This window comes from Dermacentor albipictus, chromosome 8 (assembly GCF_038994185.2).
Source record: "Dermacentor albipictus isolate Rhodes 1998 colony chromosome 8, USDA_Dalb.pri_finalv2, whole genome shotgun sequence".
NCBI lineage: Eukaryota > Metazoa > Arthropoda > Arachnida > Ixodida > Ixodidae > Dermacentor > Dermacentor albipictus.
The window spans coordinates 44,458,648-44,486,603 of NC_091828.1; the positions used below are offsets into that span (position 1 = coordinate 44,458,648).

Below are 27,956 nucleotides of genomic sequence, written 5' to 3' on the forward strand. Positions count from 1 at the left end.
ACCGGTTCGGAGCTTGTTGCCTTCCGAGGTGCCGTTGATTATATTAACAGCCAACCGGCTAATCAGTGTGCAATATGCTGCGATTCGAAGGCGGCCTTACAATGTCTTCTGTCATCTCTTCGTCGCGGGTCCTGTGAACAACTCGTGTCGGAGATACGAGAAATGCACCATCACATGATCACGAAAGGGCACGACGTCGTGTTTCAGTGGCTGCCTGGCCAATGCGGTATCTCCGGCAACGACCTCGCTAACGAAGCTGCTAGGAAAGCACACGAAGGAGCAACCCTTGTTTCTATACTTTTATTGCGGACAGACGCAGCCCAACACTTAGGCAAGCTAGCGCATTCTTTTGACATTGGAAAAGTGGCACACACCTGATTTCACTCAACATCGATTGCATTACCTCGATCCATCTATGCAACTGCGGCTGTTACCAGGGCTTCCGCATAATGAGGAAACAATGCTGTGCCACTTACGCTTGGGCGTCGCATTCGCGAATGCACATACGTTTTTGAATGGAATGGCTGATAGCGCCGAGTACAATGCCTGCGGTGTCGAGGAAACTATAGAACATCTACTGTGCTATTGCGCATCTTTTGAAAATGAAAGACAAGATCTCTGTACAGCTCTCAACCAGTTAGATAAAAAACCGTTCACCATGAACAAGATCTTGGGACCATGGCCTCGTATATCGCAGCTACAAAAGGCCGCAAAAGCGTTGCTGCGATATTTGAAAGCTACAGGATCGAGTCAGCGTCTGTGATCCGGACCGAGTGACTGAACGATACCCCCAGTGGACTTTCTCTTCTTCTTTTAATCTTTCCGTCCCCTTTTTCCTTTCCCCAGTGTAAGGTAGCCAACCGGGCTCAGTCCTGGTTAACCTCCCTACCTTTAATTTATCATTTGCTCTCTCTCTCTCTCGTCTTTCATCGACTTCAACGTGAGTTTGAATGGTGTTCCAGTGTTTTTCTTCTAAATTTATTTAGGACGAAGCAAAATAAAGAAGAAAACAAGCCCGGGTCAAGGGTGTGGGAAGCGGGCGGCGAGATTTAGGTAAGATTTGAGTGTTATGCCGAATGATTACGCACTCCACTACATATGTTTTTTTTTTTGAGCGCAGGAAGAGACATGCGCAACCGGAAACGATGCAATTTGCGCGTCGGCGGTCGTTATTTCTCCATTCATTTCACAGAAGGTAAGTGAGTACTTTTCGTTAGATCGCTAATGAACAAGCAAAAAAAATATATAAAATTATATATATATAGCAGCACAGGCTGCTCCATGGCTGCTGCGAGTATGTAGGTGCCTTACACAAATTTTGCGTGTGAGCCCTAAAGAATTTCGAAACTCAAGAAAATAATCTCTGAAGGAGTCCACCAAAACACTGACTATAGCACAGCCGTGCGCCATGCTTCCTGGAGTGGTGCGACGCTGGTCTGCATGCGCGATGTGAGGGCGTCGACAATGCCACCATTGTTCGCCGTCGTGTCACTCCATGGCGTATTCCTTGGTCCACTTCCGGGCAGTGGCGTTGTACTGAGCGCAGTTGTTCTTGTACACGGAGGCGACGTCCGGCACGAGTGGGTCGTCTGGGTTCGGCTCGCACATGAGCACGCAGATGGACAGCAGCACCTTGGCGATGGACAAGGCCGGCGACCACTGCGACTTGAGGATGTCCAGGCAGATGTCGCCGTGCGTGCTGATGTTCGGGTGGTAGATTTTGGTGATGAACTTCACCTGCGAGGTTGTTGGCATCGGCCGAAGGAAACGTAAAGTGAGAGAGAGAGAGACCGAAAAACAAAGCAATCCCCACTTCATGTTATGAAAGTGTATAGAGTGTCTCAGCTAACGAAGCTATTGAACGAAAAGGAGTTAAAAAATGCGTGGTGCAAGATACAATTATAAGACCTACAGTATTTGGTCGTCAGAGATCGGACGCCGTAGGTCCTGTAACTGTGGTTTGCACTGCATTTTTAAATAGTTTTGTTGTCGTTGAAGAGCTCGGGTAACGGTAGCTGAGACAAGCGGTGTAGATGTAGCAGATAACGTACACATGCGAGTGGTCCCGCATTTGCTGAATTCACGTCGAACACGAGAGGAGGGTGTCGAACCGCAACTTTCCCTTATTATTCCGGTTCTCGTTCCCGTTCAGCGAATCGGCGCTGATTCAGCAACGTAGTGGAAAATATAACAGTTCAAACCAGTTTGAACCGGTTCGTGTCCGTTTTCATAACCTACGTTTTCATAACCTAAGCGGGCAAGTTGAAAGTGATCGGTGGTGAGGTGCGCGCAAATAAACGAGGACTAAGGAAATAGCAGATGATAATATTTATATTCTCCCGTAGAACTGTTACGTTTAAAACGGTCATTATTTTTGTTAGAAGGTAGAAGCAGCGGCTCTGTTGTCTACACTGGCTTGTGGCGTTCACTGCGTTCCGTGTAGTGTTATGCGAACCTTCAATACGGACACCTTTATTAATGTCATCCATCTTGCGAGTTTAATAGGCCGCCATGATGACATTACCACATCAAGATCATTTGTGGCATATACGTTCTACATTAGATGAAACCTTCTATTATGATAGACTTGTTGATTTGTTCGCTGCGCAATGTTCCTGAGGTCTTATACAGCGTGGTTTATCTAAGTGAAGTCCTCTTATCAGACAGAAAATTGCTAAAGGCAGATGATGAAAATTATTATGCGTGGGTTTTTATGGCGGTAGGGCCAATGATGGCCAAATAGTGCCAGGAAATGGTGTGATGTAGTCGATGGTGCGGTCAGTCGAAAACGGTATTTGTGACAAGGCTGTATAGCAGCCTAAATGTATTCGCTACAAATAACGTAAAATACGCTATATCTACATTTAAACAATGACGATAATATATGAGGTGCACTATGAGCATAAATGGTAACGTATGAATGATGACAGACTAAAAGATGAGCGCCAACAGCACTACTGCCTAAGTGCCGCCCTTAAACGCAACGGCGTCGAAGCACGTGCCATATCAATTAATACTCTCGCAGCAACAGCCTCTAGTCAGAGGTCGTGCTGCGATGTCATCGGTTGATGATCGCCTATGTGCTAACATCATGTCGAAAGCTTACAGGGACTCTAAAGTCAGATACTAAGTCGATGTGGACTGTTCAAATATCATTCCAGAAACCTCGCAACACTTGTTTTCTGCCAAAAAATTCTAAGTTTACGAGAAAATTGTATCCGAAGGGTCTGAATGCCTTTTCTGAAATTCAAATCTCCCGACACCCAACCGGGGGAGCGGTGACGTTGCATGCGCCATCACCACCCTTTGCTGCCCTCGGTGAGTATAACAGCGCCCGACAGACGGCGGCACCGAGCCAAGACAGAGCGGCGGATTCGTCCCTGCAGCTCTCATTTGGTCAAGTGTCGTAAAGCGTACGAGCAGCCCGCGACATCACTTGGATGTTTAATTCTCTGCTACTTGCAGTTTCGGTGAGTTTCGCCAGCCAGGAAAACCAGCGCAGCACTACGCGATCAGGAAAGTACTGAAACATGAAAGCGTGGACGGCGCAGAGCCGAGCGAAAACAAAAAATTCCGACCCCCGCGTCGCTGTCAGCGGTAATTTTAATTAGTACTTTTTTCAAAGAAGCTTAGAATGAAATTTTTTCTTTGACTTTGACGGTTGTGATTTCCTCTTCCTTTTTCCATGGAGGACAGGAGCGAGAATAAGCAGGGTGCTCACCGTCAGAGTTTGTACAGTGGACTGGGTCGTTGTAGTTGTCCGCGGGGTGGTCATGGGACGCGCACTTTGCACAGGCGGTATGGCCTCAGCAGCTCTGAGAGCCGCGAGCGAATCTTTGGCACTTAAAACATCGTCTTGGATTTGCTATGTACGGTCTGACGTTCATTTTCATGTAGCATGTTTCAATGTTATCGGGGTGTGTGCTGGCGCAAAAAGGTGAGAATTAGGGGTGTTGTGGGATTTTCCTAATCGTCTCGACGGATCTTAATTCATTGGACATTCGTGACACCTTATTCCTTTCAGCCCTCTAAGAGCACTTTCTCAGTCAATTCTAGCAGGTCCTGTTGGGAAACTACACCTCGTGTACTGGTGAGGGAACGATGAAGGATTACTGAAATTGGGATTTCGCCAAAGGATACGAGATTTGTCAATTTGTCATGTTGGACTTTGTCAAGAACTTCAAGGAGTACGTCGTCACTGGTTGTATCCGTGGCCCACAGTATCAGTGAGGCACTTCAAAACAACAAAAGTAGATGGCGTTCTTAGTCTTTTGATGAGTTTCAGTATGGATCACGTGGAAATGTGGGAAGATTTCTTTGCTGTTGACAAAAAAATTTAATGATTCATGGGTGCGCCCTCGTTTCAAAAGAGCACGATAAACAGCTTTGGGAATTAGCTTGAAGCCATAATGATATTCAAATTTCGGCAGCTGTGCCAGCCGCCCGCCACGGAGCCCAACAAAGGGCCGCGACAACATTCTGTATATGTAAGGCCTGCCAGCGTCAGCAGTAGACGGCCACTATAACCCAATGTGATATCACATAGGTTGGCTATTTCACGCACGGTTAACCCTCCCGGCCAGGTAGATCGTAAGTGATACGGAAGTGAATAGAAGAAAGGAAACCGGGAAATCAAGAGAGAAAGACGAAGAATAGAGAGGAGGATAGGAAAAGCCAACTACCGATTTTCCCCGGGTGGGTCAGTCCGGGGGTGCAGTTTACGTGGAGCCGAGGCCAAAGGGGCGTGTTGCCTCCGCCGACGGGCCTGAAAGATCCAAACACTCATCGGCTCAACCCACAGGATGCCCTTTTGCCCGGACATGGCTAAGCCGCGTATGGTGAAACGCCGGAGAGACCAAGTCCCATGTGTTCAGGTACGTGGTGTCGCAACACACCAAACGCCTGGTGACACAGACGACCCTGAGGGGCTCTGAAGGCATCAACGCATTTGTACCGCTACTTAAACTTGAAACTACGGGACATTCGTGGATCATGGATAAACGTTTACCACGCGTTGTGCTCGAAGAACTCATTTAAGGGACTTTTTGAAAACTTCGTGAGAACATTTTTTTGAAGAGTTTGAGCGCGTGTCTGTGGGCGTATTTGTCGTTTGTCGTTCAATGCTGGACGTGGAATGAAGAACGTTGGACAAAATTAATATAGAGCCAGCGACGACACGACGATAGCGGCGAGCACAATCGGTAGTCGTCGAAATATTTCGGCGAGGGCGAGTCGTTCCGCTACTACGACACATATCAAGGTGCACTTCAGCGCAATCGCTGGTGTTCGCGTACATTCGAGAATCTGCTACACTATTGGCATCGCTGGCGTATACTGATTAGATGTCTCTTCCGGTACAGCATCGACAAGATTATTTGAAAAAAGATGTCGAATACAGTATGCATGTCTTGTGCCGAGCGTCAAATCGATAAGAGTAGCAATGCTGCGACCAACGGTCACCGTCAGGAAAAGAAAGATGCACGCGTTATATCGTAATTAATTTCACGCAACGTCTGGAGCAGCATGATAAGTTATCAGCCAGGCGAACATATCTAGCTTTTCAATAAAGAAAACACATTTCTCGCTCCTGTTTGGTCGAACGCAGTGATCCCTATGTGCTTTTATTTTGCGTCATATATAGCACAGTATTTCCTGTTTCGAGGCTTCGGAGAAGCACAGTGAATGTTGCGGTGGTTCCCGTAATGGCGAAGCGAGCTCATTCAATCGGAATGCCCGTATTGCTTGCCGCTGTGTAAACAACCTGTCATCTAGCTGTGCCATAACTGCTCTTTTAACGTGCTCCAATAGGTCCTGGGCAGGGCAGGCGGAAATTTTATTGGTGGATATCCCACTGTCCAGTGATGTGCCGACGTCCTGCCCCTAATGTAAGGGCGTCTTCAGTGGCGGAGATATTGTGGAAAGTTTTAGTCAGCTATAACTCGAAGCCGTTGGTCATAGCTGGGTGTTACTTCACACGTGCTCTATGACACCGCGGACGTAGACCGCGGTGTCCCAGGTTCCAAGGCGTCCCCGGCTCTCAGCTAACCGGGTTGCTACCTTGCCGGTTTCCAACTTGCGTGACGGGTATTTTCAGTGGCTCTGTCGGCCGCCGGTTCGGCCCACAAAACAGCAGGCAATCTGCCAGTTTTCCTATGTGGGCCCATTATAAGATGCGTTGCAAGCGCTCTGTTTGGCCTACTACTGAACTGTCGCAAACGAATTCGCCTTTCATTATTTAGCCGTTCATTGAGAAAGGTTACCTACAGCCAGCATAGCACAGTTATTTTTCTTACTGACCTTCGATACTGAGTATGAAGTTTCTGGCTAAATGACAGGCAGGAAGCGTGATTTGCTTGTTTATAGTAAGAACACAGGAATGGGAAGAAACATTTTGGCGCGGTACTCGTTTTCTTTTAAAAGCACGGTCAGAAGAGAGAGACCGACGCAAGTTCTCTGGCTGCAGTGGTGTCACACACGTGGTGTAATGCAAATGAAATGCGCACATATGGCACACATACGCGAACTGTCTACCAACTCCAAACGAAGCCATTGATGGCTCGGGATGAACTCACTTCCAGATTTCTGTCTGGCGTTTCCCCCCTCTTCCTGAAAATGTTTCTGAAATATTTTTTCTTTTCGCTGATTATGCTTATTCTTGATGTGTCTAGATTATTTACATAACAAATACACGTTTTCTAGGGTATTTCTTTGTGCTGTTATGTTTTCCTGCGTTCCTTAAAGCACTCGACATTTTTTTGTAATCTAGACTTTCATATATTTAGTGCTGTGCTGAGGTGCTATAACGTAACTATTCCAAACTTTTCTATTCTAATTCTGCAATCAGCCCTCCGCGATCGGCCAAAAACTTTTTTTGGATCACCCCAACTTCACCTGTCTGTCACGCAACGTCACGAAAACCGCGATAGCTCCCCATCTGATATGACATGTAAACACTGATTATGCCTCATTTGGCCGAACAAAAGAAAAATTGTTATGTCTGATTTGACACCTTTTCGTCATTAGCCCTCGGCTATAGGTCAAAAGTTTTCGGGCTGCACCCCCTTCACCTGTCTGGCACACGCGAAATCATAAAACCGCAAGAACTCACCGCATCAAAGTGACGTGTACGCGTCAAAGGTGCATTAATATGCCGAACAGAACTGAATTTTCTTCTGAATAGCAGCAGGCTGCCCCGTTCCGAAAGGAATAAAAGATGACTGCCGCCGATCGCTCAGGCAATGGCTACTCGCACCTGCCGAGAGCCTGGGTTTATTTGCGTAGAAAACTTTTTGCGTGGCTGTGTAACGTTTTCGAGCACTTTCGGCACGTTTACGACCTCGTTCTGCCAACTTTTCTGTGCTGAGGATCAGTTTTAGCGTCATCCATGAGCTTCTGTTGCATGCCGCCGCGATGTTGGACCAGCCACCGCAAGCTAAGTAAGGGAAAGCGGTCCAAACGCAGAAGCCGGTAACACGCTCTTCACTCGGTTATCGATTTTCAGTGCAGTGGCTCGGCCCCATCGAATCCCTCTCCACTTGAGCGTACTCCTTGCCTCTTGTCAGCCAATTAGATAAGACAAGCCGCTCAGTGTATTCAATGTTATTAGTTTTCAAAGCAAGCAAAAGTGACCTCCTATGAAGGAGGAGAGCGTTTGATTGGTCTGTTCAGACAACCCTGCGGGTCACAGCCCGATGCTTGCGTCGGCGGTTGCGCAAGTTTGACGTCAGGAGAGTGGAATAAAAACATATTGGAATAGTTTTACGTTACAGGGCCCCTGTTCACAAGCTAATAATATGCCATACGACTAAATTATTTGCAACAGAAACAATGGGACGATTTTAAAACTGCACCTAGTTTCATATGAAACTGCTGATTAAATTTCAATCATGCTAAGTCTACATTCGGCGAATCGCCAGGTTATATATATATTTTGTGATGTTTACGCATATGCATATGGTACGTTTAAAGAAAAAGGCGACCCTCTCCTTTTCGCCTCTCTAATCTCGGTGCCGTCTTTAAAGTTTTTCTGTTTCTTTTTTTTTTCGCCAAATGCGACCGCCCTACAAGCTAATGAAGGCAAAGCTTTAAGAAGAGTTATGCTGTTTACGAACGATAACAATATTGCCAAATAGTATACGTACGAAAGAAACGAACTACTGTATAACAACTACTGCATAACGTATTATTTCAACAATTTTACGAAGGGTTTCTTCTATATTTTCATTTTCACAACGAAGCCGTTGGTGCTGAAGGCCGACGTGAGACGGCGTGGGATCGATATCGCAAGTAAATGCTACACCACGTGTATCGGAGCCACCAATTTCCTTTGAAATGCAATAATAAATAATTGTAATATAAATATGATGATGATGATGTGTAGTGTTTTATGGCGCAAGGGCCAGCTTTGGCCAAACAGCGCCATGACAAGTGGTAGTGTTAACGATGTATTATGGAAGATGTGACTTGGCTGTAAAGTGGCCTAAAAATAGTCGCTGTAAAGTGCGTAAAATTTGCGTGCTATAAAATTATGGCGATGACTAATGACGGATACTATGTACATTAAAATCCATCGTATAAGAATGATGCAATATAGAAAATATATAAGATTCTAAAATTCACTAGAGCACCACTGCCTCGTTAGAGCCCTTGAGACACAAGGGCCTAGAGGCATGTGCTACACTAAAAATTTATCACAGCGGCATCCTCTGGAAAGAGGATGCGCTACGAGTTTAATGGTCTTAATATATGTAGGACAACATCATTTAAAAAGTTGAGGATTACCTTGGTGTCAAAAAGCGGTTCCTTACCAAGAAACATAGCCGGGTGTAGAGGGATGTTGTGTTGGTAAGCAAGCGGAAAATGTTTCTTTCTCTCCGTTTCGGCTTCCCGACACTCCAGGAGCACGTGGAGGACGGTAAGCCTCTCGCCGCATCTACCACAGATTGGGGGTTCACTTCCGGTAAGTAGATAATCATGGGTGCCAAATGTGTGTCCTATTCTGAGGCGACAGAATAGGACATCTATTCGCCGAGATTTTGTTGGGGAGGGCCAAGAACCTAACTGTGGTTTTATAACGTGCAGCTTATTATTTATTTCTGCGTCCCACATGCGTTGCCAGTGGTTTCGCAGTTTCTTTTGTATGTAAGGTTTCAGATCTGTGAGAGGCACCAAAGCAGTATTATTAACAGCAGGGAGTGCAATTGACGTAGCCATCTGGTCTGCCAAAACGTTACCTTCAATTCCCCTGTGGCCGGGTACCCAGCATATGATGATTTGCTGGTTAGATAGATAAGCTTTGCACATGTCGGAATAGACCTCAGTAAGCACAGGATTTTTATGTTTGTAGGGTGACATCAAGGCCTTCACCACACTTAGGGAGTCAGTATATATAACGGCCTTTTGGAGTTTTGATTTCTTTATATGCTTTACAGCCGACCATACAGCGTAGGCCTCTGCTGTAAAGATACTTGTTTCTGGATGTAGTACATCGGATTCCGAAAAAGAGGGACCGACGGCTGCATAGGATACTCCGGCACGTGACTTGGAAGCGTCTCTGTAGAACTCTGTGCATGAATGCTTGTTCTGAAGTTCTAGGAAATGCATTCGAATTTCTACCTCTGGAGCATGCTTTGAAACTTTTAGAAAGGATACGTCACATTCTGTGACCTGCCAGTCCCAAGGAGGTAATAGCTTGGTTGGGCGCATTAAGCGGTGCTCCAGGAGTGGGACATGCATATCATCGCTAAGCTCCTTCACACTCAGCGTAAAAGGCTGTCTTATAGACGGACGGTTTCGGAAAATTGTAGCACACGTTATATCAGTGACAGTATTAAAACATGGATGTGCAGGAGTAGAGTGCACTTTGAGAAAATACGTAAAGCTGATGTATAATCTCTGCAAGTGGAGCGGCCACTCATTCGATTCGGCATATAAGCTTTCGATCGGGCTTGTTCTGAAAGCGCCAGTTGCTAAGCGGATGCCCAGATGGTGGACAGGATCCAGCATCCTTAGTGCGCTCGGGGCGGCAGAGTTGTACACTACGGCACCATAATCCAATCGTTACCGAATTAGGCTCTTGTAGATATTCATTAGACACTTTCTGTCACTACCCCACGTAGTCTTAGATAGAAGTTTCATTAGGTTCATTGTTTTTAGACATTTTTCTTTCAGATATTTAATCAGTGGTATGAAAGTGAGTCTATCGTCAAGTATAATACCTAGGAATTTGTGCTCCTTGTTTACAGGTATTTGGTGTCCACACAGTTCTAAGCAAGGATCCGGGATCAGGCCTCTCTTTCGTGTAAAAAGAACAACAGAACTTTTGTTAGGATTGATTTTAAATCCATTTTTCTCTGCCCATTTTGATACTTTGTTCAAGCCATGCTGTACCTGTCTCTCGCACACTGCGAGGTTACAGGACTTAAAAGCTATTTGAATGTCGTCCACGTAGACAGAATGGAAAATGGTCGGCGGTAATGAAGCACGAAGCGTGTTCATCTTCACGATAAAGAGCGTGCAGCTAAGCACGCCTCCCTGGGGTACACCAGTTTCTTGCATGAAAGGACGTGACAGTACATTGCCGACTTTTACCCGGAATGTACGATTGGACAAGTAGTTTTTTATTATGTTTAGCATATTGCCATGAATGCCCATTTCTGACAAGTCTCTTAAGATGCCGTAGCGCCACGTTGTGTCATAGGCCTTCTCCATGTCGAGGAATATGGATAAGAAAAACTGCTTGTGTACAAATGCTTCCCGGATATTTGCTTCTACACGTACAAGATGGTCAGTTGTGGAGCGCCCTTCTCGGAAGCCGCACTGATAAGGATCAAGCATTTTGCTCTGTTCAAGGAAAAAGATGAGTCGCCCATTTATCATTTTTTCAAACACCTTACAAATGCAACTTGTGAGGGCTATTGGGCGGTAACTTGCCACTGAGGAAGGGTCTTTTCCTTGTTTCGAAACAGGGACCACAATGGCTTCCTTCCACGCGATTGGAAGGTACCCTGCATCCCAGATGGTGTTGAAAAGTGTGAGTAGTGTAACTTGCGTATCCGTGCGTAAATTTTTGAGCATTTCATACATGATTCGAATCGATCCTGCTGCGGAGCTCTTGCATGCGCTCAAGGCAGCTCTCAATTCAGCAATACTAAAAGGACGGTTGTAAGGCTCATTCTCTCGACCTTTTCTCGTTAATGGCTTACGTTCTTCTGTTTGTTTGTATTTGAGAAAGGATTGTGTATAATTTGTTGGACTTGACACGCTCTCAAAATATTCCCCAATTGAGTCTGCCTGATCTTGTAGGGTATCGCCTTCTGTGTTTACCAAAGGGAGTGCATGTGCTTGTCGCCCTCTTATCTTATTAACCCTGTTCCAGGCTTTCGCCTCATCTCTGAACGAGTTAATACTCGATAGAAACTTCTGCCAACTTTCTCGTCTGGCCTGTCGGCGGGTTCGCCTGCCTTCGGATTTTGCTTTTTTAAAGTTGACTAGATTCTCTGCAGTGGGAGAAGCGCGCAGCAACCCCCACGACCTGTTCTGTTTTTTACGAGCGATCCTACAATCGTCGTTCCACCATGGGACACGCCGTTTGCAGGCCAAGCCTTTTACTTCTGATATGCATTTAAATGCGACATCTATTATGAATGGTGTAAAAAGCTCGACTGCAGCGTCAATTCCTAACGAAGACAGGTCAGCCCATGTGATACTATGGTTAGAGATCGAAATTTCTCCCAATCAGCTGTCTCAATCTTCCACCTAGGAGCGTATGGTGGATATTCGTTTTCTTTATATGATCTTAGCAGTATAGGGAAGTGGTCGCTACCGTAAGGGTTGTCGGTAACTTCCTATTCAAGTTCAGGCAGTACAGACGGGGAGACTATACTAAGATCTATTGACGAAAAGGATCGGTTTGCAAGAGAGTAATATGTGGGTTCTTTCTTATTGAGAAGGCACGCTCCAGAAGAAAAAAGGAACTGTTCAACAAGGCGACCTCGCGCATCTATACGAGAGTCGCCCCACAGGGAGCTGTGTGCATTGAAATCGCCAAGAAGAGCATAAGGTTAATTCTGGCAATTGATCGATCAAGGAGGGAAATTCATGTTTGTTCAGTTGGTAATGCGGGGGTATGTAAAGGGAGCAAATGGGGACGAGTTTGTTTAGTAGGACAACTCGAACCGCCACTGCTTCAAGGGGCGTTTGTAGCTGTATAGCTTGACACGCAATACTTCTATGAGTAAGAATCGCAACACCACCCGATGATGCGACGGCATCATCGCGATCTTTGCGAAACGTAACATACGTACGGAGAAAGTTTGTGTGTTTAGATTTTAAGTGTGTTTGCTGTAAACACAGCACTTTTGGATTATGTTTGTGGATGAGTTCTTGCAAATCATCAAGGTTTCTAAGGAGACCTCTGATGTTCCATTGAATGATTTGTGTATCCATGTTTAAGGTAAATTGGTGCTGTGTTTACGGAAACGGAAGTGATGTCTTAGATTACAGAGCTCTTGCGAGGCCCTGTAACCGGGGTTCTGCCTTTTTTGGAGCGTTCGAGGGAGCCTCGCCGCTCCTTAGGCGCTTGGAGCGCCGTGGGGATAGGTGTTGTGTCCATTGCCTCATGTGAGGCGCCGGACACGCGCTCTTGAGAGCGAGAAGTTTTTCGAGAGAGTCTCACCTCGGAAGGCGAGACCCCTGCGCCCACCAACCCGGAGGTCGATGGGGCTCCCTGAGGGATTTGGCTGCGCCGGCTGTTGCCAGCGCTGGAAGGGGCCTGGGAGGTTGGGGCAGCCTCGGCTGCGCCCACTTTCGGGGTCGACGGCCCCGTCTGCTGTGTTGGCGTAGCAGCGTCAGCTGCAGCCGCCGGGGGGGGGGGGGCGGATGGCGTCACTGCCGCCTCACTGGATGTGAGTCGGACAGCCGCCGGAGACCGTTGTGGCGCTGCCCCCTGACGCGCCACATCGGCAAAGGTGTGCTTTGGCAGGAAGGATACCTGCCTGCGTGCTTCTTTGAAACTTATATTTTCTTTTACTTTGATCGTTACAATCTCTTTCTCTTTTTTCTAAGATGGGCACGACCGCGAGTACGCGGCGTGCTCCCCATCACAGTTCACACAGTGGAGAGTGTTTTCACACGATTCAGCGGAGTGCTCATGAGCACTGCATTTTGCACAGGTTTGGCGGCCGCGGCAGTTCGATGAGCTGTGGCCAAATCGCTGGCATTTAAAACATCTCAGAGGGTTTGGGACATATGGTCTGACCCGGAGCTTCACATATCCTGTCTCAATACTCTCAGGGAGCACACTTGTACCAAAGGTGAGAATTAGATGTTTTGTTTTGATTTCTTTTCCATCGCGCCTTAGCAGAATTCTCTTAACATTGATTACGTTTTGATCACTCCAGCCTTCTAATAGTTCAGCGTCCGTAAGTTCCATCAGGTCATCATCCGAAACTACACCACGGGTGGTGTTCATCGTGCGGTGCGGGGTAACTGTGACTGGGTCATCTCCAAATGATAGAAGGTTAGGCAGTTTCTCGTGTTGTTTTTTGTCGCGGAGCTCCAAAAGGAGATCACCGCTAGCCATCTTTGATGCTTTATATCCTGGTCCAAATGCCTGAGTTAGAGTTTTTGAAACAACAAAAGGCGAGATTGTTCTTGCTTGTTTTCCTTGTTTTTCAGAATGGATTACATGGAATCGCGGGAAAGTTTCTTTTTGGGGTCCAAAAAATTCAAAGATATCTTCGGTGCGCCCCCCTTTCAGGGAGCGATCAGATAGTGGAGGGAAAGAACTAGCCATAAGTGGGAGTGTATTTTTCGGCAGTAGCGCCAGCCACCCACCATGGAACCCAACAAGGGGACGCTGCAGGGCCTGCAAAACAGGGCCTACAAGCGCCAGCTGTACGCTACCGCTATAACCAAATATGATATAACCAAGGTTGGCTACTCACACAAGGTTAACCCTTGCTGCCAGGAAGGTCGGAAGTAATAAAGAAATGAGAAGGAGACAGGAAAGGTGGAAAGTAAGGAAAAGACGAAGGTTGTAGGGAGAGAGAGACAGGAAAAGGCAACTACCGATTTCCCCCGGGTGGGTCAGTCCGGGGGTGCCGTCTATGCCAAGCAGAGGCCAAAGGGGTGTGTTGCCTCCGCCGGGGGCTTAAAGGTCCAAACACCCAGCATCAGCTCAACCCCCAGGATCCCCCTTTCCCCAGACACGGCTAAGCCGCGCACGGCTACACGCGGGAGGGTCCAACCCTCGTGTGCTCGGGTACGTGGTGTCGCAACACACCAAACGCCTGCTTGCGCGGACGCCCCTGCGGGGCTTGTAATATAAAGGTTACCTTGCGTATATATCATTCGAATAGACAGCACATATGCGTGGCCCATTTAATCAGCAATTTGTTATCTTGATTTATCCCGTCACGTGATACAAGCTCCACGTCCGAGGTCAGCTAGGAGTTAGTACGACTCCGGCAGTGCGAGCTGGTGCCGTGGCTCAGCGACACAGGTTGCTTGGCAGCCTCCAAGAGGCCACATGGTTAGGGTTTTGGTGATGAATGACCATAAAGAACAGCGAGCAAACAGACCTTTAAAGGGCCCCTCACCAGGTCTGGCCATTTTGAGCTGACAAGCGTAGAGCGTACACAGGGCGCTCACGATCGTGTCCGTTAGGAATTACATCGCAACGCGCCGCAGAAAGAGTTGTAATTTCAAACTAAACGCCGTTTGCCCCTCCCCTCACGGGTCTCCAAGACCGGGGGGGATGACGTAGAACAGTAAATGCGCCTACTGTGAAGTCGCCCATAGCGACATGTGACACTTCGAGAATTATTCGAGGCAACATCCGTTATTTGTGTAATCTGTTGTTGCAACAGACGAATTGAAGTTTAGAATAAAACGCACAAACCGACTGTCTGCGTGTTCTTTAACTTCGCACCGCAGCAAGGGAGATGTAATTCTGTTTCTCCTGCTTGTTCCCATGTCGTGCAAACGATATCATTTTCTGCCGTGTTCCAGCGCGCGGTCATGCTCTGTGATCCGCGTGTGTCTGCCTCAGTTCACGTGTAGCAATGACATACCGCTACTCAGGTGTTCTCGTGCACAGCGCGCAAAATCGTGCGCTGCGCTCAACGGGAGAGAGAGAGAGAAGTGGTTCTTTACGAAGAAGGGATAGGTTGACACTGTCTTCTGCAGCCCTTGAGGAAACATGGCTCAGCACCAACTGGGAGGGCAGAGTGGGGGAAAAGAAGATAGGATAGGAGAGGGTGAAATTGTCGCCATGACGGGGGTGAAGCAAACCGGTAGGCCGGAGCTCAGTGGGGCTGGCCGGGGTGGGATGACTTGTCAGACAGGTCAATCGTGGATTGTCAAGGGAGGACCGCATGGTTTGGCAGGTCTGGCGAGGATGCGATGTACCAGTTGCTGAAGAGACGCCACAGTCTCGCCGAGATCCCCGTCGAGTCGAGAAGTTCGACAACGCTGAGCAGTGCCGAAAGCTAGTTGCGGTGGGAAGAGAAAAGTATGTCCTCCACTCTGGCAGCAGGAACACTCAGGCAGCCAAACTCCTGAAGGAGAAAAACCCAACAGTTCGCGCGCCTGACTACCAGGTGAAGTGCGCTGCATAGTGAAAGAACGAGAGAAAAAAAATAATAAGGCGGGGCCCGTGCCGTATGAGTCACGCGATCCTACAGCTCTGGTATGGGAGAATGCAGGGAAGGAATTTCGCTTGCAGAGGCTAGACGGGGAAAGCAAAAAAGGTGTCCTTGTTGGCGGTGACGCTCGCTTCCTGAAATCATGGGTTCGAGTACTGAAATGTTTCTATCTCGGCCATAATTTACCAATTAGATTTTTTTTTGCTTAGAAACGCCCCCAAGAGTGTAACAACTTTCCAGCGCATAGCCAAAATTTACTATGTGGCCTAGTGAGGGGCCCTTTAAGTACTTGCGACGAAGGGGGCAAAAGATCGCTCACAGAACTTCGCTGCCTTGGATGTATCAGTGGCTGAGGTAACCATATATCTGCAAAACTTTTTATTTGTTCCTGTCGGCTATCTTATTGCAAGGCGTAACGATTTTTGCAGGAATCATTGGACAGGAAAGAGCTAATGATTGCGACTGCCATGTTACCTGCGGCGGCTTGAACGGGTAGTCATTGGGGAAGAAGATGCTCAGCTTGAAGACTCCTCCCTCAAAAGGGGTCTTCTCGGGTCCCGAGATGGTGGCCTGCCAGTTGAACATGTCACCACTGTCGTTGAGTCCCGCCGAGCAGTTGGACGGCGGGTCGCTCGTCATCTCGTCGAGCTCTTTCTTGATGCGCTGCAGGGTCGCATTGGCTCCTGGAATCATCTCGCCGTGGCCCGCAGGTCTTACGCCACCATCGCCTGTGTAAGAAATACGATAATGCGTGCAGGTCCAACGGGATGGTGGAGTTTGAATGACATGAAGCTTGTGTGAGTTAACCGGATAGCAGGAGACGCGGACGACACGAACAGAACCTTGTCGCCTGTAGCTGTTAGGTGCCCGCGTGATGAGGATGAAGACAGTGTATTACGCTTGTGCAGGGAAACATGTTGATCAAAGGTGTATGCGCACAGGGCAGCAGGGCACACAACTCAATATACGCAAGGCTTCATGCCCCTTATGTCAACGCCGGCCGTCCATTAACTAAGGGGCGCTAGAAAAGAATGGGCGCATACACGTTTCTAGATATACATTTGACAAGTATAGATGTGCGGCCTTGCGTAGTGCTTCTGTATGTCATTGTAACTGTATGTAACTCGACTGTCTTCGTCTTCAATGCGCTTAAAACAATCTGAACTATATATGCAGTTCCGAAGTTGTATTTTTGAGAATATACATAGTGACACAAAATATTATCGTCATCCTCATGATCTCTCAATAAATAAATAAATAAATAAATAAATAAATAAATAAATAAATAAATAAATAAATAAATAAATAAATAAATAAATAATATGTTCATTATAGTGCCAAGGAAAAGCTACGGAGACTTCGTAGTCGGAGTCACCGAAACGTGGCTACATGACGAAATCTGCGACACAGAAATATCACCACCCGCTTCTGGTGTAGTTCGGGATGGCCGTAAATATGTAAGAAAATGCGGTCGTGTGGCACTGTTCCTGTGGTCGACCTCACCTTTTCTGTGCTTGAAGGGTACGATGAACTTGAGGCAGTTTGGTGTAAGGTTAATCTTCATAAGAAAACTCTTTTATTCGGTATTGTCGATCGCCCTCCAGGATCACCTCCTATAGACCTTTATACATTAAGAAATTTCATGATCGAACATAACGCTTTTTCTGCTAATGTTATAATAATGCACCACTTCAATGCTCTTGGTATAGACTGGCCAAGTCTATCTGTATCTGATCCCTACGTCTGACTGTACAAATGGTTGATCGACCTTTCACTTTCATTTGGTGTAAAGCAGATCATGGATTGCAGCACCCGAGGGGCAGCCGTTTCGGACCTTTTTTTGGTAAGTACGGTTTGCCGGATCACAAAGCTGTACTAGTGTTCCTTTCCTTTAGCGTCCCTGCATCTAGTTGCATTCATGCTAGTTTTTACGACTTCAATCATGCTGATGTCTCAATTATTGAAGTGTTATGTAATTTTAACAGTTCGAACAACTTAGCTAGTCCTGCGATGTTAATATATTAGTTTCGTTCTTGCAAAATGTTGTCCTTAGATGCATCCGAAGCTTTGTTCCTCTGAAAACTAAGAAACAAAACCCAAAGGTCGCTTGGATGACTAGACAATTACTACACATGTCCCATCGTATTTCCAGATTGAGACGCCTGAAGCGGGCGAGTGACATCCGTGCTACAGCAGTTTCATATTGGTAAGGATGAATATCGCGTTAAGTCAAAGGAATTTAAACATTTTTACTATAATGCTACTTTAATTTATAGCGCAGTAATCCTAGAAAATTCTGGAGCACAATTTTTCCTGAAGTAAGCTCTAGCAATACTTTTGTCGTTAACAATGCACCCTCTAGTGATTCTAAGCTAATCGCTACAGCTTTTACCGAGCATTTTTAATCTCTTTTCAGAATAGACAACCATGATATTCCTCCTTACAGCAGTGATGTGCATCCCCTTATCGAATAAGCCTATGTCTCGGAGGAAGGTGTTCTTAATACGATCCTGAACCTTGTTACGAAAAAGAGTTGCGGCCAAGATGAGAGTCCTAATACTCTTCTTCATCGTTATTCACGATTGTGTTGTCGCTGCCTAATACTCATATACAAGAAATCACTATCAACTAGTATAGTCCCTTCGTCATGGAAACAGCAGTAGTTATTCCGTTATATAAATCTGGCGACAGACTGTTTAGAATTATAGGCCGATCTCTCTAACATTCTACTCGTGCAAAATGTTGGAACACATACTACACAAGCATATTTCAGACTACCTTGTTAATAACAATATTTTATCTAACTTTCAACATGGTTTTCATCGTGGTTACAGTACTACCAGTCAACTGGTAGAATTTAGTCCCGACATTGTTAGTGCGCTTGATTTAGGTTACCAAATTCATTCGATCTTTATTGACCTCTCCAAAGCTTTTGATACAGTTACTCACTCCAAGCTTTTATGCAAGGTTCATTCAACATGTAACAATCCTTCTCTTGTTCACTGGATTGCAAGTTTTTTCAACGGCCGTTCACAAACCGTTTATTTCAGCAACACTAACTATTCTGCTGTTTGCGCACTGGAAAAAGTGCCTGATGATAAATAGCTGGCTCTTTATTTTACTCATAACATGTCCTGGTCTCATAATATCAATTACATATGTACTAAAGCACTTAAAAAGGTAAGCTACCTACGGCGTACTCTGTGCACCGCTACTTTAAAAGTTAAAGTAATCCCTCACAAAACAGTTATCCGCCCACTTTTGGAGTATGCCTGTGTGGCATGAAATCCACGTAAGAAATCAGACACCATGAAGTTAGAAATGGTTCAGAAAAATCTACCATCCATCCGACAGCAACTTTTCTCCGTCTTCTAAACTTTCAGAGTTAAATCTAATGACTCTCAGCATCCGTCTCAACATAGAATCCCTAAAGCTTTCGCACTCATTGATTAACTCACTAAGCACTTCTTCCTTTAGTACATACATACAATTTGATGAATATTCCTCATCTAAGACGTATCACCACCTTAATATTGCACTATATCGGTCCCCAACTGATACGTTTCAATATAGTTTTCCCCCTTTAACCATTGAATATTGGAACTCGTTGCCCGGTGCCATTCACTCTCTTCTGTTGGACGATTTCTTGCTTAAACTTGAATGTCATTGATCACATGTTTTTCTTTTTTCTCTCTCTAGTGCTGCTTACTTTGCACATTTTTGTACGATATACGACTGTATATTTCTCCACTCCTGCCATAGCCCTAAAAGGGCGACAGTATGTAAAAAAACTAAAGAATAAATACTGGTGGATTCAAGAATACGCGAGACAAAATGTACGAAGAAGACAAATGACGTAGACAAAACAAAGTGAGATAGAGAAACCAGGGAAATAGAAAATGAGGAGGTGGCAGTAGAAGGGAGGTATAATATAATAATATTTGGGGTTTTACGTGCCAAAACCACTTTCTGATTATGAGGCACGCCGTAGTGGAGGACTCCGGAAATTTTGACCACCTGGGGTTCTTTAACGTGCACCTAAATCTAAGCACACGGGTGTTTTCGCATTTCGCCCCCATCGAAATGCGGCCGCCGTGGCCGGGATTCGATCCCGCGACCTCGTGCTCAGCAGCCCAACACTAGAAGGGAGGTATGGTGAATAATATATGATGCATATATATATATATATATATATATATATATATATATATATATATATATATATATATATATATATATATATATATATATATATATATATATAGCGAGAGGGATATAATGAGATATAAGATATAAGATAATAAGATATAAGATATAAGAATAAGATATATAATAAGATATATAATAAGAATAAGATATAAGATATATATAAGAGGGATATAGCGAGAGGATATAATGAGCGAGAGGGAAGGGGGTTAAAACTGAGGGGCCTGATTTTTTAATAATCTTAGGAAAACATAGGGGGAATTTCCTTGTGCCTACTAATTGAATTAAAGATAGATTAATGCCAATAAAAGCGGATGAAAAAACAACTTGCCGCAGATCGCACGTCTTCGCATCAGGCGTGCGATGCTCTAACCAACCTTGCTACCGCGGCACGGCTTCCCCATCCACTTTCTTGGGTATTTATGCGTTACTGCTAGAATTAACTATCCTTGGGTGTGTTAGCCAGCACCACCACTCAGAAACCTTGGCGGAGGAAATGGAACATCCTTTCTGTTGAAGTCGTCACGAGTACGTGATCTTCCTGGGTGAAGGCAAGTGGAAAGAGAAAAAGAAGAGTCAACCGAGGGACCCAATAAAAATCGGGCCCCTCGGTTAGCCCCCTTTCTTCTCGTCCTTATATAACGAGGGTCTCGAATCCAACAACATTGATTCCTTGAGGTAGCATGTGCGGGCTTATTGATCAGTTGCGTTCACCCAGAAAGATCACGTGCTCGTGACGCCTGTGGCAGAAAGGATGATGATGATGATATGTAGTGTTTATTGGCGCAAGGGCCAAGTGTGGCCAAAGAGCGCCAAGGCAGTGTTGATAAGTTCGCAATGTAATTATGAGTTCTATGGGGTTAATGTAAAGTGGCTGTATAGGGGCCTTAAAAATAGTCGCTCTAGAGTGCGTAAAATCTATATGTAATAAGATTATGTCGATGACAAATGACGTGTTCTATGTGTAATAAAATCCATCGTGAAAGAGTGATACAATACAGAAAATATATTAGATGGTGAAATTACCTGGAGCACCACTGCCTCGCCAGAGCCCTTGAAACACAAGGGCCTAGAGGCATGTGCTATATGAAACAGACATCACAGCGGCATCCTCTAAACAGAGGAGACACTACGAGTGTGTGGGGCTAATAACATGTAATACAACATCTTTCAGGAAGCCCAGGACTGCGCTGGAGTCAAACAGCGGTTCTGGGCCTAGTAACAGTAAGAAGTAGTAAGAAGTAGTAGTAAGAAGGCCGAGGTCCTTAGTTAACTTGTTGGGACTTTCCGGGCTCTTGCCCAGACAAGGACTCACTGAGGTGTCCCAACTTATTAAAAGAATCCATACCTAGTGTTTGGCGCATGATAGCCTAAGCTGCTTATGTGCCATTAACCCCAACTCAACTCAACTCAACCCTAGTAACATTACTGGATGAAGGGGGATGTGCTGGCGGTATGCTACGGGAAAATGTTTCTTTCTTTCAGATTCGGCTTTCCGACACTCCAGAAGGACGTGGAGGACGGTGAGCCTCTCCCCGCATCTACCACAGGTTGGAGGCTCGTTTCCGGTGAGTAAAAAGTTATGTGTGCCAAATGTGTGTCCTATTCTTACACGACAGAATAGGACATCTGTCCGGCGTGATTTTGTTACGGAAGGCCAGAATCCTTACTGTGGCTTTATCACGTGGAGCTTATTATTTGTTTCCGCGTCCCATAGCCGTTGCGACTGGTTCCGTAGTTTCCTCCGTAAGAAGGGCTTCAGGTCTGTGACAGGAACTGCAGCGGTGGGATTAGCAGAATGCGATGCAACTGACGTGGCCATCTGGTCCGCAAGAACGTTACCTTCGATGCCCCTATGACCAGGCACCCAGCATATGATGACATGCTGATTACCTATAGACGCTTTACACAGAGCAGAATAAAGTTCGTTAATTACCGGATTTTTGTGGTTAGAGAATGCCATCAAGGCCTTCACAACACTAAGGGAATCCGTATATATGACTGCTTTCTGGAGTTTCGATTTCCTGATATGCTTCACAGCCGACAGTAGTGCGTAGGCCTCAGCCGTAAAGATACTAGTCTCCGCATGCAGTACATCGGTTTCCGAGAAGGATGGCCCGACGGCTGCGTAGGACACCCCGTCGTGTGACTTCGATGCGTCTCTGTAGAACTCCGTGCAGGAGTGTTTGTGCTGGAGTTCCCGGAAATGCATCTGGATTTCAATCTCTAGAGCGTTTTTTGTAACTTCCATGAAAGATGTATCGCATTGTATCAACTGCCACTCCCAAGGAGGTAGCAGCTTGGCTGGATGCATTAGGCGAAGTTCGAGGAGTGGAACATGTATTTCATGACTAAGCTCCCTCACACGCAGCGAGAAAGGTTGTCTTACGGAAGGACGATTACGAAATAGTGTAGCATATGTCATATCATTAATGGCGTTAAAGCAGAGATGTTCGGGATTAGAGTGGACTTTCAAAAAATATGTTTGGCTGATGTATGTTCTCTGGATATGAAGTGACCACTCATTCGATTCTGCATATAAACTTTGTACGGGACTCGTTCTGAAAGCTCCAGTGGCTAAACGGATACCCAGATGGTGAACAGGGTCTAGCATCTTTAGTGCGCTCGGGGCGGCAGAGTGATAAATGACGGCACCATAGTCTAGTCGCGATCGAATGAGGCTTTTATATAGATTCATTAAACACTTCCTGTCACTACCCCACGTAGTCTGGGATAGAAGTTTCATTATGTTCATTGTTTTCAGACATTTTTCTTTAAGATGTTTAATGTGGGGGACGAAAGTGAGTCTGTAGTCAAGTATGACACCTAGAAATTTGTGTTCTTTGTTTACAGGTATCTGTTGTCCACACACTTCTAAGCAGGGATCCGGAACCAGGCCTCTCTTCCTTGTAAACAAAACACAAGAACTCTTATGAGGATTGATTTTGAATCCATTTTTCTCTGCCCACCCTGACACCTTGTTCAAACCATGCTGTACCTGTCTCTCGCACACTGCGAGGTTACAGGATTTGAAACCTATTTGAATAGACGGAATACAAAATGGACGGTGGTAAGGAAGCACGAAGTGTTGTCATCTTAACAATAAAGAGTGTGCAACTGAGCACGCCACCCAGGGGTACACCGGTTTCTTGTGCAAAAGGACGTGACAGCACATTGCCTACTTTCACCCGGAAAGTACGATTGGACAAGTAGCTTTTTATTACGTTTAGCATATTACCATGAATGCCCATTTCTGACAAATCTCTCAAGATTCCATAGCGCCAGGTCGTATCGTACGCCTTCTCCATATCGAGGAATATCGATAAGAAGAACTGTTTGTGTACAAACGCGTCACGAATATGTCCTTCGATACGTACAAGATGGTCGGTTGTGTAGCGCCCTTCTCGGAAGCCACACTGAAAGGGATCAAGCATTTTGTTTTGTTCAAGGAAATGGATGAGTCGCCGATTTATCATTTTTTCAAATACCTTACACATGCAGCTTGTGAGGGCTATCGGGCGGTAACTTGCCACTGAAGAAGGGTCTTTCCCTTGTTTCAAAACAGGGACCACAATGGCTTCTTTCCATGCCGTTGGAAGGTACTCTGCGTCCCAGATAGTGTTGAAGAGTGTAAGTAGTGTTACTTGCGTGTCATTGTGTAAGTTTTTGAGCATTTCATACATGATTCTATCGGATCCCGGTGCAGAGGTCTTGCATGCGCTCAAGGCAGCTTTCCACTCGGCAGCACTGAAAGGGCAATCGTACGGTTCATTCTGTCGGCATTTATTGATGAGTGGCTTGCATTCTTGTATTTGTTTATATTTTAGGAAGGGTTGTGAATAATGATTTGAGCTTGATACACTCTCAAAGTGTTCCCCCAGTGAGTCGGCCTGATCTTTCAGTGTATCGCCCTGTGTATTTACTAGAGGGAGTGAACATGTTTGCCGCCCTCTAATTCTATTTACGCGGTTCCAGACTTTCGCCTCATCTGTAAACGTGTTAATACTTGATAAAAAGTTCTGCCAACTTTCTCTTCTTGCCTGCCTGCGGATTCTCCTGCCTTGAGATTTTACTTTCTTAAAGTTGATAAGATTCTCTGCAGTGGGGGAAGCGCGTAGCAACCCCTACGCTTTGTTCTGTTTCTTACGAGCAATCCTACATTCGTCGTTCCACCACGGGACACGCCGTCTGCATGCCAAACCACTTCCTTCAGATATGCATTTAGATGCGGCATCTATTATGAACGCTGTAAAATACTCCACAGCGGCATCGATTTCTAGAGAAGACATATCAGCCCATGAGATTCTAGATAGATTTCGAAATTTCTCCCAGTCGGCTGTATCTATCTTCCACCTAGGAACTTGTGGGGGAAATTCATTTTCTTTAGATGTTCTTAGCAGTGCGGGGAAGTGATCACTCCCGTAAGGATTGCTCGTAACTTCCCATTTGAGTTCAGGCAGTATAGACGCGGAAACTATACTAAGATCTATTGACGAAAAGGATCTGTTTGCAAGAGAGTAATATGTGGGTTCTTTCTTATTTAGAAGGCACGCTCCAGAAGAAAAAAGGAACTGTTCAACGAGACGACCTCGCGCATCGATGCGAGAGTCTCCCCACAAGGTGCTATGCGCATTGAAATCGCCAAGAACAACATAAGGTTCTGGCAATTATCTATATATGATTGAAATTCATGTTTCGTTAATTTGTAATGTGGGGGTATGTAAAGAGAGCTAATGGTGATGAGTTTGTTTAGGAGAACAGCTCGAACCGCCACTGCTTCGAGAGGCGTTTGTAGCTGTAAATGTTGACACGCAATGCTCTTATGGATAACAATGGCGACACCGCCCGATGATGCGACAGCATCATCGCGATCTTTGCGATAAGTTATGTACTGTCGGAGAAAGTTTGTATGTTTGGATTTTAGGTGTGTTTCCTGTAGACACAGCACTTTTGGATTGTATTTGTGGATTAGTTCCTGCACATCATCAAGGTTTCTAAGAAGACCTCTGACGTTCTATTGTATTATCTGTGCATCCATATTTGGAGTAAATAGGTGCTGTGTGTACGGAAACAGAACTATTATTTACAGAGATTTCAGAGATTAGATTACAGAGCTCTTTCGAGGCCCTGTAATCGGGTCTTGCCCTTTCTGGAGCGTTCGAGTGAACCTCGCCGCTCCTTAGGCGCTTGGCGCCCCTGGAGGATAGGTGTAGTGTCCATTGCCTCTTGTGAGGCGCCGGACACCTGCTCTTGCGAGCGAGAAGTTACCAGGGAGAGTCCCGCCTTGGAGGGCAAGACCCCTGCGCCCACCAGCCCGGAGGTCGATGGGGCTCCCTGGGGGATTTGGCTGCGCCGGCCGTTGCCAGCGCTGGAAGGGACCTGGGAGGTTGAGGCAGCCTCGGCTGCGCCCACCTTCAGGGTTGATGATCCCTTCTCCTCGGTTGACGGAGCAGCGCTAGCTGCAACCGCCGCGGGGCCAGATGGCGTAACTGCCGACTCTCTGCTTGAGGGTCGGACAGCCGCCGGAGGCCGTTGTGACGCTGCCCCCTGACGCGCCACATCGGCAAAGGTTTTCTTGGGCAGGTATGATACCCGCCTTCGTGCCTCTTTGAATGAAATATTGTCTTTTACTTTTATAGTTACAATTTCTTTTTCCTTTTTCCATGAGGGGCACGACGGCGAGTACGCGGCGTGATCCCCGTCACAGTTTACACAGTGGAGAGAGTTATTACATGCTTCAGTGGCGTGTTCAAGGGCACTACATTTCGCACATGTTTGGCGGCCTCGGCAGCTCTGCGAGCTGTGGCCGAAACGCTGGCATTTGAAACACCTTAGGGGATTCGGTACATGTGGTCTGACACGGAGGTTGATGTACCCGGCCTCTACAGACTCGGGCAGAATACTTGAACCGAATGTGAGTATTAGGTGCTTCGTTTGAATTTCTTTACCATCCCTTCTGATCTTAATTCTTCTGACATTGACAACCTTCTGCTCGCTGAAGCCCTCCAAGAGCTCAGCTTCTGTCAGCTGGAGCAAATCGTCATCAGACACAACGCCGCGGGTGGTGTTCAGAGTGCGGTGAGGAGTTACTGTCAATGGAACATCCCCAAATGACACTAGACTGGGCAACTTTTCGTATTGTTTCTGGTCATGTAGTTCTAACAGGAGATCGCCACTTGCCAGCCTTGATACCTTGTAGCCTGGACCAAGGACATCAGTTAAGGACTTGGAAACTAGAAAAGGGGAGATATTTCGTACTTGTTTACCGGATTTTTCAGAGTGGATGACATGGTACCGTGGGAAGTTCGGTCTTAGACGGCCAAAGAACTGGAATACATCTTCGGTGCGCCCTCTTTTTTGAGGGCGATCAGGAATTGGAGGAAAGGAACTTGCCATAGAAAAATGTAATTTTCGGCGATAACGCCAACCACCCACCGTGAAGCCCTACAAGGGGACGTTACAGGGACTGTAAAAACAGGTCCTGCAAACGCCAGCTGTACGTTATCACTATAACCAAATATGAGATAACCTAGGTTGGTTATTCACACAAGGTTAACCCTTGCTGCCTGGAAAAATTGGAAGTAAACGGAAGCTAGGAGAAGACAGGAAAGGTGGAAAGTGAGAGAAAGACGAAGGCTGGAGGGAGAGAGAGAGACAGGAAAAGGCAACTACCGATTTCCCCCGGGTGGGTCAGTCCGGGGGTGCCGTCTGCGTGAAGCCGAGGCCAAAGGGGTGTTTTGCCGCCGCCGAGGGGCCATAAAGGTCCAAACACCCGGCATGGCTCAACCCCCAGGATCTCCTTTTTCCCGGACACGGCTAAGCCGCGCATGGCTACACGCGGGAGGGTCCAACCCTCGTGTGCTCGGGTACGTGGTGTCGCAACACACCAAACGCCTGCTTACGCAGACGCCCCTGCGGGGGTGGCAGAAAGGATGTTCCCCATCCGCCGCCAAGCTTTGTGAGTGGTGGCGCTGGCTAACACTCCCAAGGATAGTTGAAAAGGGGTCTTAGGTACGCATGAAGTGTGCAGTTTATTCAGGGAGAATGCGTCACCTACCACCAATCCCAACAACGGGACACGGCAGGGTGTGTGGTTGAACAAGCCCTACCATGCCAGCCGTACGTATGTACTTAATCGCTATAACCTTATATGCTATTGCTAAGGTTGCTTATATCACACCCACCAGGTTAACCCTTGCTGCCTGGAGAATGGGAAGCGAAAGGCACTGAAGAGAGGACAGGAAAGATTGAAAATGAGAGAGAAAGACGAAGATTGAATGAACGCCTCATTGACGCATTACGGCGGTGGAAGTATGGTGTGTCGTTTCAATGCTTCAATTGTAATAACATTAACGGTGGCATTTATCGGGAGATTGATTCTGCCGGATTGCCCCCCCCCCTCGTATTTGAACTCACTACTATACACGGCTTTAACGTTAGCCACATCACCTGCTGAGCGCCTTGATCTCGTAGCCGGCCGCTGAGAAGTGCTTCCGGAGAATGGCGGAGGCCGCTCACATGGCCGTCGATGTCGAGGCCCCGACCCAGTGGACGCGTCACCGCCGCCCGCTTCCTCGTGCTGTTGTTTTGGTTGTTTTTCAAACAATCGCACTTACCCACTATGGGGCTTCGCCCAATAAGCCCGCTGTTTTAGGAGTTGATGATGACGATGATTTTTATACTATGGCGCATACTCGCAATGGTGTATTGGCCAAGAAGCAGGCAGTAGAGCTGAAATATAATTAAGAATAAATAAATAAATACGCGAATAAACGAATAGAAACAAGAGGAATCGTGCAGGAGTAACTGAAGATGAATGAAAGAAAACTCGGAATTTTCATGACATTTTCGAGACACAAGAAGGATAGTATCAAAGCAGCGCACTGTCTTTTTGTGTTGCACATGAAATTGCAAATTGTGAAGCAAACGTCCGTATGGCTCAAGTGCAGAGCCGAGGCCCATATTCAAGATATAATTAGGGACGGCAACACAAGTCGGCCGTGGCGAAATGGAGCCTAGGAACGTCTTTTTCCTTGTGGTGAGAATCGACGGAAATGAGAAAAGATATAATCCATTGTCTGAGCTTCATGACAAAGACATTAT

General features: G+C 46.3%; 1 protein-coding gene across 1 annotated transcript; it reads right to left on the minus strand.

Moving 5' to 3' along the window:
- Window positions 1-951: 951 nt before the first annotated feature.
- On the minus strand, window positions 952-27,463 carry LOC139048753 (ubiquitin-conjugating enzyme E2 D2-like). The gene is made up of 3 exons (XM_070523316.1): window positions 27,303-27,463; window positions 16,122-16,375; window positions 952-1,737 (listed from the first exon to the last, which is right to left on the minus strand). The coding sequence occupies exons 2-3, from the start codon at window positions 16,338-16,340 to the stop codon at window positions 1,489-1,491; spliced, it is 468 nt and encodes a 155-aa protein (XP_070379417.1). The 5' UTR covers window positions 16,341-16,375; window positions 27,303-27,463; the 3' UTR covers window positions 952-1,488.
- Between the last annotated feature and the right edge of the window lie 493 nt (window positions 27,464-27,956).

Coding starts and splice junctions, on each gene's coding strand:
- LOC139048753 (XM_070523316.1), bottom strand. CDS start 16,340: ATGATTCCAGGAGCCAATGCGACCCTGCAGCGCATCAAGAAAGAGCTC. Junction 1,738..16,121: donor ACCCGTTCAAGCCGCCGCAG/GTAACATGGCAG, acceptor ACAACCTCGCAG/GTGAAGTTCATCACCAAAAT.